At 40.2% G+C, this 17,289-nt stretch overlaps 1 protein-coding gene across 1 annotated transcript in view; it reads right to left on the reverse strand.

The window, feature by feature from the left end:
* The window catches only part of LOC310748707 (myocardial zonula adherens protein-like), a 61,461-nt gene that overhangs the window by 19,460 nt on the left and 24,712 nt on the right, over positions 1-17,289 (reverse strand). Inside the window, exons 10-12 of the mRNA XM_083584548.1 lie at positions 15,343-15,448; positions 2,881-2,964; positions 457-557 (exon numbers count right to left, since the gene is read on the reverse strand). Of these exons, the coding sequence (XP_083440674.1) occupies positions 457-557; positions 2,881-2,964; positions 15,343-15,448 (291 nt within the window). The remainder of the gene's footprint in view (positions 1-456; positions 558-2,880; positions 2,965-15,342; positions 15,449-17,289) is intronic.

Consider the following 17,289-nt stretch of genomic DNA (forward strand, 5'->3'; position numbering starts at 1 on the left):
CCAGGAAGCATCACATAAATAGCTGTCACACGGCCTGGAAATTTCTTAACTTGTCTTATTATCGCTGCCTCTAGGCTGAAGCTCTGGAAACCAGTGTAGCTGGTTGTTAATGTCAGAAGGGCAAAATCATAACTGAGTAATCTTATTAGTGCTTCATTAAACTGCTCTAGTGAAATGACTTATTCAGCGTGCCGCTAAGACTTCAGGCTCCTCTGGCAAGCTCAAACACAGCAAGCATATAAAAGTTTATTACGCGTGACAAATCACTGTTCCTCATTTGGCCTTGAAGAAGCACCATTTCACCTACGGAAATGCCCACCTGCCCACGTCCCCCCCCCAAAAAAAACTTCACAATTCCATGAATTTGCAAAGCGGTGGCAGCTGCTTTAGTTGTCTCAGTTTCTCAACGAAGTGGGCTAAAAAGCATTCCCCCTGAATGTATTCAAGCCCAGATACCTCAGTGGAAGGTCACATCCTACTCCAACATCTCTGGTTTCTACATCAGTCCTTGACTGTGACTCCATCAAGTAATCCAAACGGTCTTGTAATTCTTTATTCTGAAACATACAAAATTGACAACTCAATTCTTCAGTTCAATATCCCAGCAGGCCCTGCAATTAATTGTTACACATGCATACTGTAAAGCAATGAAGAAATTTTCTTCATTAGTATCTTTTTTAATTTTTGAGAGAAGCTCATGATAGTGTACATGACTCATCCTGCTCCAGGCCCCACCCCTGTTGCTGAACCCTGTTAGCCGTAGAGATGGTGACCAGTCCCAAGGTCACCCAGGGAGGGCCTCGAACCAGAGTCTCCTCCCCTGTCCTAAGTCAACACTCTTAACCACTGCCACTGCATAGCCTATCATTTAATCTCTTTAGATTAAGAGAGGCTTGCTTTATTTATTTTTACCATTGAAGGAGAACATTAAGACAACAGAGGTGGGGGAGCAGGAGGTGTTTAAAAGGAAGCTTATAGGGAATTTCTTAAACTGGAGGTGCAGAAAGTGAGAAAGGAAAAAGATGAAAGCTGGCATGGGAGAGGAGTGGAGAGTGTTGGACTTAGGACTCATCCTTACTGTCATTCAGCGTGGATAGTAAGCTTCCTGTACTTCCATTAATTCTCTGTTGTTCATATGACATTCTCCTCCAATAGCTGCCTTCCCACACATTCTCCTCTCTCAATCTGGATTTTCTCTTACCCTCTCCTTTTTTGAGTGATTTGGAGGAGAGCGTCCTATGGACAGGAGAGACTTATCCAGTGCTTCGCTCCCTTTCATGTCACAGCTCCCATGGGTCCTGACAGGTTTTGCAAGCGGGAGCAATGAGAAGCCTAGATGCTAACACTCTGATCTAGCTTCCAGGGTTTTCCTGGAAAAGCTGTCGCTCAGCAGTAGAGCCTCTGCTTTGCGTGCAGAAGGCCCCAAGTTTAGTCCCAAGCATCTCCAGATAGAGCTGGGTGAAACCTCTTTCTAAAATCCTGTTGAATTGCTGTTAGTCAATGTAGAGTATAGACCAATGGTTCCCATAGACCAATGGCTACACCATTGGTGTAGTAGACAATACTGAGCTAGATGGAGGAATGGTTTGACTCTGCAAACGGCAGCTTCCTGTGTTTTCCCCTCCCAAATCTAACCACAAATGTGAAAAGACGTTTCTATTAATTTTCACAGGCTTCTCTTTACATGTTACTGCTCATCTGTGCAAAATATAAATATTTTTTTTTATTTGTTGAGTGCCTGAAAAATAGGTGTTTCACAGAACATGTAGGAAGATAGGTGCTGCCTAAGTAGACTTGCTATCTAATACAAACCACAAAACCAACCTACAAATTAATCAAAAGGTAGGAGGCAGCACACACCTTAATTGAAATCTAACAAAATTAGTTGTAAAATAATGTCTAGGAATATTTTAGCTAGACATTGGAAAAATATTTCAGGGTAAACATAGATCATTCGTACAAAAGTGTATGGGATATTGGCCTAGTGGAAAAAACTAACTAATAAATTATGGTTGTTGAAGGAGCAGAAACAAAAGGATAACTTCACAACAGTTTGGCTTAATTTATTATGTATGCAAGTCTTCCAGACAATAATCAATCCCCCTTATAACATATAGCTCTACATGGCTACAAGAGTGGCGTGTGGCAACATTTTTTGTAGGAGAACAGTTAGGGCCAGAGGCGCCAGCTTGCGAGGGTGATGGGGCAATGTCGTACACGTGAGCATCACACCTCCCTCCCTAAGCTGGGCAGAAGCTTCCCAGGCTTTGGGAAGGAGGCGTCAGGCTTTAATACTTTAATTTAATCGGAACATTTAGGGGGCTAGTCTAGTCCCCTAACAGTCCATTGACTGCACACCACTGGGCTACAGTGATCCTATAAAAGGAAAAAGTATTGGATTTCCATTTCCTCCGCCCTTCCCCTCACATTCACATTCACACAAACACATCCTGGTCTGCATTACCTAATACAGGAAGCACTTAGTTCATTATCATCCCTGCTCCTGACTCACTCAAATCTCTAGACTGCCACTCAAATACAGCTGACGAGTGTACTCAATTAATAGTGTATTGTTTTCTGTTTATACATTTTCTATGGTTCCCCCCTCTTTTTTCTTCTTGTTGACACTTGATTCTTACTAGTTATAATATTATGCTGCCTCGATCAGAAGTGTTTCATATTTGTTTTTGAATTTTCCAGATTGAGAGTATATAAATGTTCTGCATTGTTAAACTTTTATATTATTAAATTTGTATTTATATTTGTACTGGGCTAACAGAACTAGCAGAGTTTTGAGGCATTTTTACACTGGGAAAGATAATTGGCTAAGTATCAGTTAAAAACAATAACTTTCAGTAATTAGCCAAATATAATCCTTACCTCTCCTTCAAGGAATGATATTTTTTCTAAAAGTTGTAATATAAACAGTTCCTTTTGCTTCATCTTTCGCTTTTGCAGCTCAATCTATGAAGAAAAGAAAGAAACAATGTACGGTAAATGCAGATAGGAGGGAGAAGCTCTGTTACTAAGTAAGTTTCCTACCCAAAATTAGATTGTACATATCCATAGGAATGATTTCCAGAGGGATAGCTGTGTATCAGTCTGTTGTGCAGCAGCAAAAACAAGACCCATGAAATACTCCATTCATTGGAACATGAAATTACTCATCTCAAACTTTATAGCTAAGCCTGAATGTTTTCACAGAATGCAAAAAGGTCAAATTGTGATTGTCAAACACATAAAAATTTAACAAATGGCAATGGGGAATAAGTTTCAGGGTTCAGAGCACTAATGTTACTTTTTATTTAAAATATTTTTATTCCAACCTTCTGTCATTACAATATTCAGTGATGTATAAAAATCAAAACTATCATGAGATAAATCCTAATAATAAAACTGAACTCTCTCACACCTACAGAGTTGTTGTATATATGTGTGGTAGCCTCATATATGCTGTCTTGATCTCCCTGTGGTAAGGGGGCAAATACAAACATGCTCATATCTCATGCACAAGCACATCCCCTCTCACCCCAAGAAATCAATTTGTTATACCCATGTTGTGCTGCTGACAGATTATACCCCATGTCTGCACAAACTAACCATGTGCTCATGGGCATAGCCAAGGGGGGCAGGGGGGACAGCTGCCCCCCAATCAATAGGAATCAATACAAATCTGAGGTTCTGCCCCCTAACAAAAGCCTGCCCCTCCCCCAAAAAAACCCCATGCATGTGTTGCTACTGCACAATGTGAGACTCCTCCAAGGCTCCTAAGTCTTCCCTTTCATTTGTGCTCCTCTGCCACTGCAGATGTTTTCTTTCACTTCTCTGCCAGGCAAAAAGTCATTGGATGCGGAGAAGGGGAGACCTAGCAGCAGAGAGGGAACTAAAGGCTACTAAGATGATGCAGAGGCAATGGGCAGAGGGGAGGGGTCATGATGGTGGGCAACAGGGACACCCCAGGTTATTTTAGTGCCTGCATCAGCAGAGAAACCAAATGGCACCCTCACGACTCACTAACAATGATTACACCGTGAATTTTTAAGGGAAGTCAGGACATAATTGAACAAAAACCCCACACAACCAGTGAAATGAGCAGGAGTTGCACAACGGCATTGCTCTGCGCCCGTGCATTTCAACTGATGGTTTCCACCTCAAGGCTCTGTCTGGCACTCTCTACTAACATATGTGAGAAATCGCTAGGAAACAGGGAAAGCCCTGAAAATGTCCAGGAAAATGACATTCTAGGGAATTAGACAAAGGAGGAAGGGTGTGTGTGTGTGTGTGTGTGTGTGTGTGTGTGTGTAAGTCCCTGGAGAATTGCATCAGTGTATGAAGACAGGAGAGGCAGGCAGCATGGCAGGAAATGCGTCTGCACATGGAAGGAGGCAACCGAACAAGATAGTGCCTCTTTGTCAATACCTGTTAGGGCTGGTAAACAACATACCAGGATGGGTCCGGAAAACCATACCATGGATGACTAGACAGTAATTATCTTATTTCATTTAGATTAAAGGCAATTCAGGGCTGCTAGGTACAATTCCTTATTTGCTCCCACGACATTACAGTCATCACTGTATTTGTTTACGTCCAATCACAACAACTATTTATATACCTAAGCAAGCAAATAAAAACAAACAAATAATAGGATGAAAATCAACAGAACTTTAAAAAGAATCCACACTAAATGCCAAAATATTTAAACTCTAAATTAACTGAAGATAAACTGACCTGATTCGAAAATTGTAGCATTCCAATAGCAGCAAATGTTTAGCAAGTTTAAAGTCTGGGTGAATAAAATTATATTTACCTGACAGCTAGAGCTAAGAGGAGGCACTAGGATTGTGGACCAAGGGGGGTGTTCCAAAGAAGGGTGCCAGCACTAAAAAGACCCTGGTCACCACCTATCTAACTGCAGGAGACCACTGCAGGCAACTATTTGGAACTGGGGGGTGGGGGTGGGGTGGAATACTTCCTTTATATCTGAGTGGCCTATTTAGTATTTTCTTTATATTTCAGAAACATTGGCCAGTCCAAAGCCAAGAAGCAAATCCAGGGTTCAGCTGTTGAAGTATGTTTAAACAATGGAATTCATTATCACAAGATGTAATGATGACCACAGACTTGGATGGCCTTAAAACAGGATTAGATAAATTCGTGGAGGGTAGAAGCGATGTCAATGGCTACTAGTCATGATGGCTGCTGTACTGCTTGTTTGCTTCCTAGAGGTATCTGTTTGGCCACTGTGAGGACAGGATGGTTGGGAGTAGATTGGTGCTGGGTCTGATCCAACAGGACTTAAGTTCTGGGATTTTTACAGCAAATGCCTTAAATTGCCAACAGAAGATGCAGAATTAAGAACAGGAGGACTGGTTAGACACCCTATGAGCACAAATGACAGATATAAGCACACTGCACACCTTTTTTATCCTGTAATGATTATCCTAATTTTTTATCCTTTAGTGATAGTATTTTCTATGTTTTTAGCTTTTTCTAGTTTATCTGTGTAAACCACCTAGCATCCCAGACTGGGAAAAAAGGCAGGAAATAATAATAATAATAATAATAATAATAATAATAATAATAATAATAATGGCACATTAGCAGACTATGTGCTTTATGTACCATCTGCCACTCGTACTGAATGTGAGGTAACGAAGACAAGTGCACCTATAAACTTCCCTGTTTGGGCAAATAAATTCAACAACAGGGACTGTGAGCCAAAGAAAATCATAAAAAATAGCTTTTACTACGTCACTGTAAGAGAATGGTAAAATAAAATCACAGCAATATAAACAGGAATTTTCTATAAAATGTACACCTAATTAAAAAGATTTCTGAATGGCACTCACCTTTGCTTATTAAATATTTTTTAAATAAATAAGATAAACTGCAGCAAAGGGATTGTTTATTTTAATTAGCTCTTGAGAAATTTTGGTTTCTTATTCAAAATAAATCAAATTCCCATCTAAAACTATCACTACACTTACACCCACATGCATAAAATGTGTTTAGAATGCTATGATTGTGTAACTGATCTTTTATTCAAGTTAATACTTTTAAAATAGATGTTTAACAAGTTCACTGTTTACAGATGTATACATAACAAAAAGTTTGAGCCAAATGAGAAAAGAAGAAATGTAACAAGAAGGACATTGATAAAATGAGAGTATTTTTCAAGCAAAATTTTCTATCAGCATTGTTGCTTCTAGAAACCTAAAGGGAACTACCACCCATATGTGTTTATCAACTACCACTGAAATGCACTTACAGAAGATCAACTGCTGAAGCATTATGTATATAATGTGTGCTATTTACCCATTTCTTCTCAAACAGCAGAGCTTAAAGCAACATACAAGCAGCCACTGAAATACGATGAACGTGATCCAGCAAAAGTTGAGCACTTGTAGAAGTCCCCCTGACTTTATTTGGAGAGTCAAGGATTTACCTAGCCCCACTGCAAGGTATCATTTTTATTGTGAATTCATAATTATTTGTGCTCATGATGGCATTGGGAAAGTTATATGTGATCCCACTTTCAATATACTTTGTGCACACAAAGTTTCAGAGTGGACAGGCTGCTTTGTTTCAATTTGGTGAATGTCTCATAGCTTCCTGCCGAAATTCTGTAACTTTTTATACCACAAAATTCAGATTTAATTTTTGACCTGTTCTTGTTGTCAAAAGTGCCCTTCCAGACAGCAATAATGTAATAACATTGGGGAAACATCACAGAACAAATAATAAAGCAGAATGATATACCACTGATGCTCTATAATGGGATCATTGACATGTTGCAGAATACAATGCCCGAAACAAAACCTGGAGGGACACTTAAATATTTGGGAGGATCATACCCAATGGAACCAGTGTAAAATCTCATGGCTACAGATTGAAGAACATTAATACAATTCATAGAATCATGGAAGAATTGCAAATAAACATATTGGGAAACATCCAGTGATGTTAGTGCAAGAGCAAAAATCATGCCATGTGCAACAAAAGGGTTATATTCTGTTAGTGTTAAAGTCAGCTAGCCAAGGGGGTGATGGGGGAGGTGTTACTTAGCAACCAGGCAGGGTGGCATGATGTTTCCTGAAGGAACACATGCCCTAATTGGCTGTATAGTTCTGAGGGAGTTTTTCTCTGTATGTTTGGTTGACGTTCTCCCTGTTATGTACAAGGCCTGACCTAAGAAGTCAAAACCTTTCTGTTTATTTCTTCAAATTCATCAGGAATTCTTTTCTTTCTTGACTTTGCCGACATTATTTAAGTGACTTTGCTAACAGTCCACCACTTGTGCAATAGTGGACATGCAGTTTCTATTCTCCCCTCTACAGCCTCCAGATGCCCCCAAAATTTGCTCTGTGTGGTCCCCTAGTTCTCCAGAGCAGATTTTGGGGATGCAGGGGGAGGAGAGAAAGGAGAGGGCCCATTGGGTGAGCTGATGCCGTCTTGGGCCATGTTGGAAGGACCTCACCTTCTGTGACTGGGAATCCCTTTTACAGCGTAATAACAACTAGTGGAATAGTAATTGTCTAAAGCATTGTGCACCAGAACTTGTCACTCGACCAGGGGATGCGTTCAAAGACATGGCAACATAGCACCAAAGTCAGCTAAGAAGGATCGTTTCTCAGACTCACAGAAACACACTTTGCCGTCCCAAAAATGACACATAGCCTGGGTTTTAAAAAGAAAGAAAATGGAAGCAGTTTAAAAGTATTATAAAACATTTATTAAAATTTGTACTTTTCTAACACAAAATGTTGCTGCTACATAAAAGTATTTTTATGCAGTTAACACTGCATAAAATAAAAGTGCACTGGCTGATAAGGTTATTGGCTCATCTTTGCATTGTTTTGATAAAGCATTTTAAAAACCAGATTAATACTTAAAACATTTAAAGGAGCTTGACACTTTGTAAGATCTATTAAAGTGAAACAACCAACCCATATTCCTAACACATGAAAATATAATGCTGCATTTAAGTTCTATTGACAAGAATAAACACCAGCAATGGCAGGAGAGAGTGCTATTGGGCACTTGGCATAACTGGGCTGCAGAGATCTCAAGCCACTCATCACCAGCATTGACTAAGTGCCTTCAGTGATTCAATTGAGCATATGGTACCATCAAGCACATTTCACAGTATAATATGAAACAGGGCCAATGTTCAGGATTAACAGGAAAATGGGGTTACTGCCATTAGAAGTGAGCAGAGTAATGTGTGAAATTATGTCCATGTAACTTATAAGACGAAACAAAAGCTAATCAAAAAATGAACATGATTTCACTTCTATGTCCTCCCCTCAAAACACATCAATTTTCATGACAATACTTCCTTATCATTCATTCCCATCATCTCCTGTTATTTCAATACCTCTCTTGGACAATCTCTAATCCTCCTTTCCCTTTAGGGCCAGAAGTCCCTGTTCTTCAGGATGTTGTCCATAGGCATTTCCTATAGACACTTCCTCCTTCTGGTTATTCCAGGAATTATAAAGCAATATCACTGTCATCATACACTATGCAGTGTAACAGAGACAAACAATATTGGCTTTCATAGAAGAGGAGCATAGATGAAGCTGCCTTATACTTATAGAGGCTTTCCAGGGTCTTAGGCAGAAACAAACCCAGTATTTCATACAGAGATCATTTTAAATGAAGATGTCAGGAATTGAACCTATCGCTAAGCCAAGGCCCTCCTCCACATTGTTCATTTGCTTTTTAAGTGAATATGATGTTAGATATAAAAGACACCAGAAACATGATTGTATGCAAGAGACAGAAAGTGCAGTTACAGAATGGACAAATTATATGCAAGAAAGATCAGATTTCAACCTAAATACATTCCACTGTTTATTAAATCCAGTAAAATAAGACTGACTCAAAAGTAGGCTTTTAAATAGTGGAGCCTTGGAGTCTGAATGTTTCTGTTTGTGCCTACTCAAAAGCTGTCTAGATTCTAACCTAACCAAACAGGAATGGAGTTTCCCCAAAGGATTCACAAAATTCTCATTGCCCAAACTTTCCCACTGAGATTTATGATTAGAGTTTAACTCCCTCTTATGCCCTTTGAAAATTCCAGTCCATTACTAATATTATTATTTACTCTACATAAACTTTCAGTAAAATTGTCATTTTGCTGAGTTTGTTTTTACAGATACTATAATTCCAGTCAATTATACAACAAGTTAGTGCTCGACTATAAGTACCTAAGTAATTGGTTTTGGGAATATATTGCACAAGCGTTGGACTGGAATTAGCAGCTGGTATAATTCTGAAATTTGCTTTTGTTCCTGCATTACAGGTGCTTAGAATTGACATCCCTGCCACAACGTAACTGTTGTAGTTTATGGCACACATTTCTCAGATCCACCAAAAAGTTGAGCCCATGACCTCTTTGGTTCATTGTCTTCTTTTTTTAGTAGTTCAAGTAACTTTTGTGGGATGGAAAAATATGCAACATCGCACAGCTTGCAAAAGCTTGAGTTTGTATGAACAGGGCATTTAAGAATTGCTTTTTCTATAGCTGGGTTTTCAAGTGCCTGCTAAACAAACATTGTCATCATACCACACTGGAGTTTTTGAAGTAACTACAGGAATCAAGATTCAGTTTGCCCTGGGTATATAGGGTAACTTTACAGAACGGATCAGATAATATTCCTTGGTTGTGGTGCATCCATGTTATTTCTCTCCATCGTTTTGTTTCAGGTAGTCACCATTTATCATCTTCCAATGAATCTGAGACTAAATGTGGAGAACAGCTCATGTGCCATGACCTAGAGACAGTTCAATTCAGTTGGTTAGGGGAATGTCACTCTAAATCTGTATTCTGCAAACAGCTCCTTAACCAAGGGATATATTTCCTTTAAAAAAACAACCCCACTCCTTTTTGGCTCCTTCTGTAAATTCACATCTATCAATCAGCACTGCTTTGACAATTACCCTCTTCCTATGATGAGAGAGAATAGATGGCTTACTAATGAGGGTGTTAAATGTGGTTCTGTGTAATCAGCAAAACAGTGGCTTTTTTTGCTCTTCTCCTTTCTATGCTATTTTGTAGCACATGATTTCTCAAACTAAAAATGTACTTTTGTTGCTTGGTCAAATTAGCTTTTTACTTAATGGTTTGTTTCACTCCCATTTATTTTGCATGGGCTTGGGTAAATGTAGATTAACACATTTGCCAAGAAATATCAAGAGAACAATGCTGTCTTTTTCTATTAGAAGTATATTTTTGAGCTCTCTAAGGGAACTAAGTCCAGGAGTGGTCTGGCAGGGTCACCAACACCAAATCCTGAAAGAGCCTAACACTTTGCTATCCTATTGTAAACCTCCACTCATCTTCCTGATCCTTCCAAGGAAAATATGAATACAGCTGGGCTTCCAACTAACTACTAATCATATTTTAGACAGCTGTTTCTATATGAATTTCTGTAGAGTTAATGTAAAGTGTATGAACAAGAGAATCATATTTGTGTAGCTTGGCAGCGGCTCCATTAATTTCCAGATGCTGTATGTGCAGGCAACGCAAAACAATTACCACAAATTATACCATGAAAATAAAATGTTTGGCCACAGTAGAGGGGAAACAGAATTTCTCATGCTTAGAGCTTATTCTTAACAGAGCCGTTGCTACTTCTCTGTAGTTCCTACCTATATCGTTTCAGTAATGCCTGAACTAGGGAGGTCACACAGATGAGATGAATTATGTCATTACTTTCCAGCCTTCCAAGAGGTTGGCAGGGAGAGACAAAGAGTTAGTACTGGCACTGCAAGTAACAACGTTACTGGATCTCTGCATGTAATCTCTCATACCCAAACCTTACTGGAATGGTGTAGGAAAGTAACTATGATAAACAGCACAGTCACTATAGGGGCTGGTCATTCCCTGAATTGGAACTTCTTGAAGATTGGGCCATAAACGACATTTCTTCAAGGAACACAGACCAAATTCATACTCTGAATTTCTCTTTTTAAGGTCTGTCAGATCTGTTTCATCATCATCTGTTTCTTCATCCATCCATTAATTCCTTATTCTTCACAAATGGCAGGTTACAACAACATTTCCTACAGTGAGCTAAAAGATTTCTATCCCTGTTAAATATCACACATTCAAACATACAATTATTTTTTCTAGTCTTGGCATAGTGCATGGGTAGGGGCTGGATCCAATCCAATCGCCTTCTCAATCCGGCCCGCAGACGGTCCGGGAATCAGAGTGTTATTACATGAGTAGAATGTGTGCTTTTATTTAAAATTCATCTCTGGGTTATTTGTGAGGCAATCCATTCATTTTTATTTATTTTTTCAAAATATAGTCCGGCCCCCCACAAGGTCTGAGGGACAGTGGACTGGCCCCCTGCTGAAAAAGTTTGCTGACCCCTGGAATAGTGCATGCAGCTTAATTCACTCCCTTTCTCCTCTATGCTACTTGGCTTTCTTCATTTTAGAATGTAACTGACAGCAACACCTGCCAGAAACCCTAAGAGATTTTACATATAAATTAGTTCCTATAAACTAGTTTTTCAGGTTTGTTATTTGTTTGATTCTACTTACATATTTACAGCCCTGTACAAGCATTAATTATACACAACTGCTCAACATAAAGACAAAGCTGATGCAAATTATAAATCACCTAATATCGTTAAGAGGTAAACAAAAATGCTAGGAAATGAAACTTGGAGCACAAAAGTGAAGAAAAGGGTAACCACAAATGTCAAGGGTTAAAAAACCTGGGCATTAGTTTAGAAAAAAGTGGGAATAAAGTGGGGCATGATAGATGTGTATAAGATTATGCACAGTGTGAAGAATGTGAACAAAGAAAAAAAACTACCCTCTCTCATAATACTGAGCTCATAATACTCTAACAATACCTGAGTTTTAACTCAGGACCATCCAGTGAAGCTGACAGTTGGAAGATTCAGGGCAGAAAAAAGGAAGCACTTCTTCACACAGCAAATTCACTTCTCCAATGGCCACAAAGTTAAATGATTTAAAGGGGGATTAGACAAATTAATGGAGGGTTTTCAGGCTATCAGTGGCAACTGGTTGTGATGGTTGGGTAACCACATTCCATGCAGTTGGTGATTCTTTCATTTTAAAAGCAAACCCCTCCTGTGCTACCAAATAATGAGAGAGAAGGAGAGAGGGAGAGGGAGAGGTTGTAGAGTTGCTGGTACATAAAGAACTCACATCAGCATCTGATGCCATTTTTTTATGCAAAGTGTGGTATAACTGACTTCATTTCCTCAAACCATCCTGAGAGATAGAGTATTAACATTCTCATTTTGCAGATACTGCAAGGCTCAGGGCAAAACTAGGCATGACATTAACTGCATGAATGTTATCAGTGCTTTATCAGTGTGGATTTTGTTATTTAAATAGCATGACAATGGAGGTTGGGGAAGGTTCTGCTAAAATAAAAATAGCAGCTTCAGAAAGTCATTTTTTTGTTGGGACTGTGGCACGGAAGAGAACAAGGTTGCTCAAGCTTCTCTGGGCCTGCTATATACTATTTACTTCTACTTGCTCTCTCAGCGGCTTTTGATACCATTGGCCATGGGCTTGTAAACTGCTGTGATATATTTTTTATGATACAGCAGGATATAAATATTTTTAAAATAAATAAACTGCAACAACAGTGTATTAACTGAATCTATACAATTAACATAATGCAGTGGTTTTCAACCACTGTGCCTTGGCACCCTGGGCTGCCTTGAATGATGGTCAGGGGTGCTGTGGGCAACACTGTCCTCTGTCCCTCCCTCCCTCCTCTGATGCCCTCTCGCATCTCTACCTCCCCACAGCTGTTTGTTGAAGCCCTGGCTACAAGCTCGCAGGGCAAATGCTGCCTCTGGGGCTGGACAGGGGGTGCTGGTTGCCAGGAGCTGAAGTAAGCAAGCAAGCGGGCAAGAGAGCCCAGCCAGCCAGTCCACCAGTCCGTGCTGTTGGGAATAGACAGACAAGTCCCAGGCCCCTGTGGGGCAGTGTGAGGAGGCACCTCTCTTTGGGGCAGGGAAGGGCAGCTCAGAGACAAGGGATGGCAGCAGCAGCTGCTTGGAGGACTCCCAAGGAGAGGAGAAAGAAGAGGAGGCTGAGGGAACACTGCACAAGGGAGGGTGTTCGAGAAAGGGTGAGAGGCTGCCAGCTCTTCTGGCAAGGGGTGGCATAACTGCACTCCTGAGCTCCACAGGGGGTGCCACAGAAAGAATGTAGTTGGTCAAGGGAGCCAGGGACTCAAAAAGGTTGAAAACCACTGACATAATGTCTAGTTTGGCCCTCAAATAAGTATAATGGCTTGTACAAAGCCAGACTCAGTTAAGATGAAAATCTGCTGGACCATATCAGCTTTCAATACTTTGAGCGTGCATTTCTGGGAGGGTGGGGGGTGAAGGTGGAGGAACCACCTTCATGTGTGGCTGGGCTTGATATGTTAGAGCAGAAGCAACGGTGGAGAAATACACTGTGTTCCAGGTGGTTTCATGGGACCAGGAGGATTTCGGAGTCTTTGGGTCCAAGCCGTTTTGTGGAACACCCAACATGCCCCTTTTTGGCCCTACTGACTGATGCTGGGTGGGCCAAGGCGCACCTTGGTGACTAGATCCAATCCTATTTTGAATCTTGGCACATCCTCCAGGGACCATAAGATTGTGCCACTGTTGTATTTTGTAATATTTGTCGGTGTCCAATATTTATATGTTGCGTGAATTAATTTTATTTGCACTTTTGTACATCACCCTATAACATTTTGATGAAGGGTGGTTAAGCAATATTTTAAATAAATAAAAATGCATTTCCTTTTTATCATGAACCAGAGTTAGCCACAATCTCTGAATGAGATTGCTAATCACACCAGGATTATATAACAGGACAGGATGCATGAAGTAGATAAAATTAACTCTGGTTTAAATCTAATCCAAAGAATACTTGTTTGAAATAGAAAATAAATAATGACTAGTTGGACACTACTTTGTGCTGGCATTTCTTATCCAAAAACCTACCAATGCAGAGATCCCAAATTGCTGCCTGCTTAGAGGTCAGTTTGGCTCTCACAAACAACCATGTCAATTCAGAGAAAATGGACACAGAAAAAACCATGATGCACAACATGAAGTACATTTTCAGTGGCAGGGAGTATGCCAACCCTTTCAAAGACAAGCACAAAGAAGCCTCTATAGCAGGAAGCAAAGGGAGGTGGGAAAGCTGATTTGCTTATACTAGTATTTTTGAATATGGCAGATAATGGGCTTACAAATAGGAGAATGTAACAAACAGATATCTTTCAGTTGCTTTACAATCCTCCATAAAGCTGTGTGAACCTTAAATGTACCTTTGTAGCTGTGTGATTTGTGCTCAAACTTTATTGTGATGGCCATTGGCTATAAATAATAAAATCTACTGACATTACCTTCATCAGCTAGAAATTATGTTTGCATTTCATGTTCCAACTGCCACATTGGCCAAGAACATTAAGAAAACGTCAATATTTTTAATAATAAATAGTGATGATGATGATGATAAGAGGAGGAGGAGGAGGAGGAGGAGGAGGAGGAGGAGGAGGAGAAGAAGCAGAAGAAGAAGAAGAAGTTCACAGACCGTATTGTCTGATTTCTGGTATAACTGTGATGGGTCAAAGTGAAAATTTAAATTAACATTTTAAAAACATTTTAACATGTTTGTTCTTGAAAAAATATTTATGATCATTACATCTATTTGATAATATGTTTCCAATCTCTGCCTTAAGAAAATCTTCACTTTAGGTTATTCAGACACAGATATCGCTCTTATGTGATTGTAATTGTGGGGCACCGGAATCGTTGCATCACATAATTCTTGACTGTGCTTTTCACTCATCGGCCAGGAGCAAGTTTCTTGCTCAATATCTAAAGGGAATTGCCGATGATACGAATGAAGCCAAACTGAGATATCTATTAAATGATGATGACCCCCTAAGATCACTCATGGTTGCCAGATTCTTGATCAGCGTCCTATCCCTAAAGAAGAGAAACGGACTCCTGTGCGGCTCGGATAATCCCTTTAAACTATGATCTATGTTTTAGGTTGTAATTAGGTGATATCACCATTGATGTCTTCTACTAATTTATGAGCAGAGGGTGATGTTTATGTTACAAATTTATTGTAATGTATGATGTTGGTCTTTTGTTTTTGTTTTGCTTTGGTTCTTGTCTGTTGTTTGTAAGTTTTGGCGGTTTTAAATTTGGAGGTTTAAGTACATTATGTTGGTATGGGAAACTGTCGTGTGATGGGCCAATGGCCGTAATAAAGATCAATACAATAGGTTATTCAGAGTAAAAAATAAATAAAAATGCCACAACTTACTTCCTCAACCATGTGCTTGACTTTCTTCTGTTGGCAAAGAACCATGTCATCCAGATGTTTGATTCGTTCTCGCAGACTAGCTGTAACCTCCTCTAACTGATGTGACCTAACAAAAGATGTGAATACTAAATTAGTAAATTTAAATTAGTAAGATATAAATCTGTAGAATAGCTGCTTCCCCAATACTGTATCAAATACTTTAAGAAAAAAAGGTCTGTCAATGATAAAACCAATGACACATAAATGGGAAGTACAGAATCATAGAGTTGGAAGGGTCCCAAAGGTCATCTAGTCCAATTCGCAACATATATCTACAAATTCATAATTGTCTTCAGTAAGCCAACTACCACCTGCCTTAGATGATCTTTACCTTATAGAAAGGAAGCTTTTCATCAGTTGCAAAGTAATCTATTTTAGAGTATGAATCAGAGGAGGTGGAAGATTGATCTAACTTATGTATGTACAACAAGGCCAGCCCAGGACATTTGCTGCTTGATGCAAAACAGAAAATGCCCCCCTACCTACATCTTTTTTGCTGCCTGAGGCAACTGGAGACAGCCCAAGGAAGCCCTGGCATGCTGAAGGTAGCAAGGGAGAAAAAAGGAGGCTGGAGAGGAAGAAGTGGTAGTGGTGGGGAGTGGCAGTGGAGGAGGAGCTGATGTAAATAAGAACATCAAAAGAGCCTGTATGCAGCTGAACTGGTCAAAGGACCTGTCTAGCATTCGCTTCTCACAGTAGCCAACCAGATGCTCATTATGGGAACCCCATATAACCTGAGTGTAACAGCAACAATACTCTCCCCATTGCTTTTTACATCATTTGGTGTCAGCCACATTTTGTTGACATGCCTTTCCTGTTGAGAGGTGTGTGTCCCCAATTTTTACAGAAAAGTGACCATACAAATGAGGGAAACTGAACCCTCCCCACTTTGCCAAAGGCCTTTCAGTCAGTCATTTTTCTCTCAGCACAACTCATTTCTGGTGCTGGAGCCTAGCCCAAAGATAGGGAGATGGAAGATGGGCAGGTGTGGCTAGGGAGAGTTGGACTTCCCACCCACCCCGCTTGCATACCCCTTTTAATGTTAAAATTAGACCTGCAAGCAAGCATGAGGAACCTTAGGGCTTCTTTGTATACCTCGGCTGGGGGGTGAGAAGTCTTCACCCAGCAGTATATCATGGGTGAACCTGCCACTGCTCCTGAGTCCCTCTGCTACCAGCGGCCCAATGTTGAAAGCGGCACTGGTGGCAGAAGGACTCAGCAGCGGCATTGGTTTCTCCTGCAATATACTGCCGAGTGAAGTTGCCATCATGGTCTGCCCCTCATACCGGTCCTGGGCGATGCATCAACACATTGTCCAGGCCTGCTTGACAGAGTTATGTAAAACTGTGCTCAGTTCAAATTTCCTCACAGATTTTCTCCCCGTGGCAGATTAGGTGCTCCTCATACAACAAATGCTTCTGTGCCCACCTGGAGGGGCTCCTGCATGAAAGGCCCCTTCAACATGTGGATGCACAGACAGACTGGATCCCTAGGGACTTTGGTGTGTCTGATCCAGCTCTTCTTATCTTCCCATTATAAATATTTCCTGTCAAATAATTTTCCTGACTGGAAGGCACTCCTCTGCATAGTTTTCTTAATTGCCCTTCTCTTTCGCCATGCTTTCCAGGAGTTAAGCTCCTAATTGTTATCGTCACCATAAAAGCTGTTGGGCAAAGAAAGTATAAATGGTTCTCAGAAAATAGCCCACAAGGTATCAAAGAAAATCTGGATTTTTAGGGAAGAAAGAATGTACATAAATTTCTCAAAGGAAATACTAATGTTAGTGATGCTCTTCTGCTCAGTAATGAACATTCTCTAAATCAGAAGATGACCTTTAGTCGGGTCCTGTAGACAAGTGAAATGCCTGAGACATTTTAATGCCTTGAAGAAACCTTTAAGGTCTTCCAC

The sequence above is a fragment of the Podarcis filfolensis genome (genome assembly GCF_964270895.1).
Source record: "Podarcis filfolensis genome assembly, chromosome: 14".
Lineage (NCBI taxonomy): Eukaryota > Metazoa > Chordata > Lepidosauria > Squamata > Lacertidae > Podarcis > Podarcis filfolensis.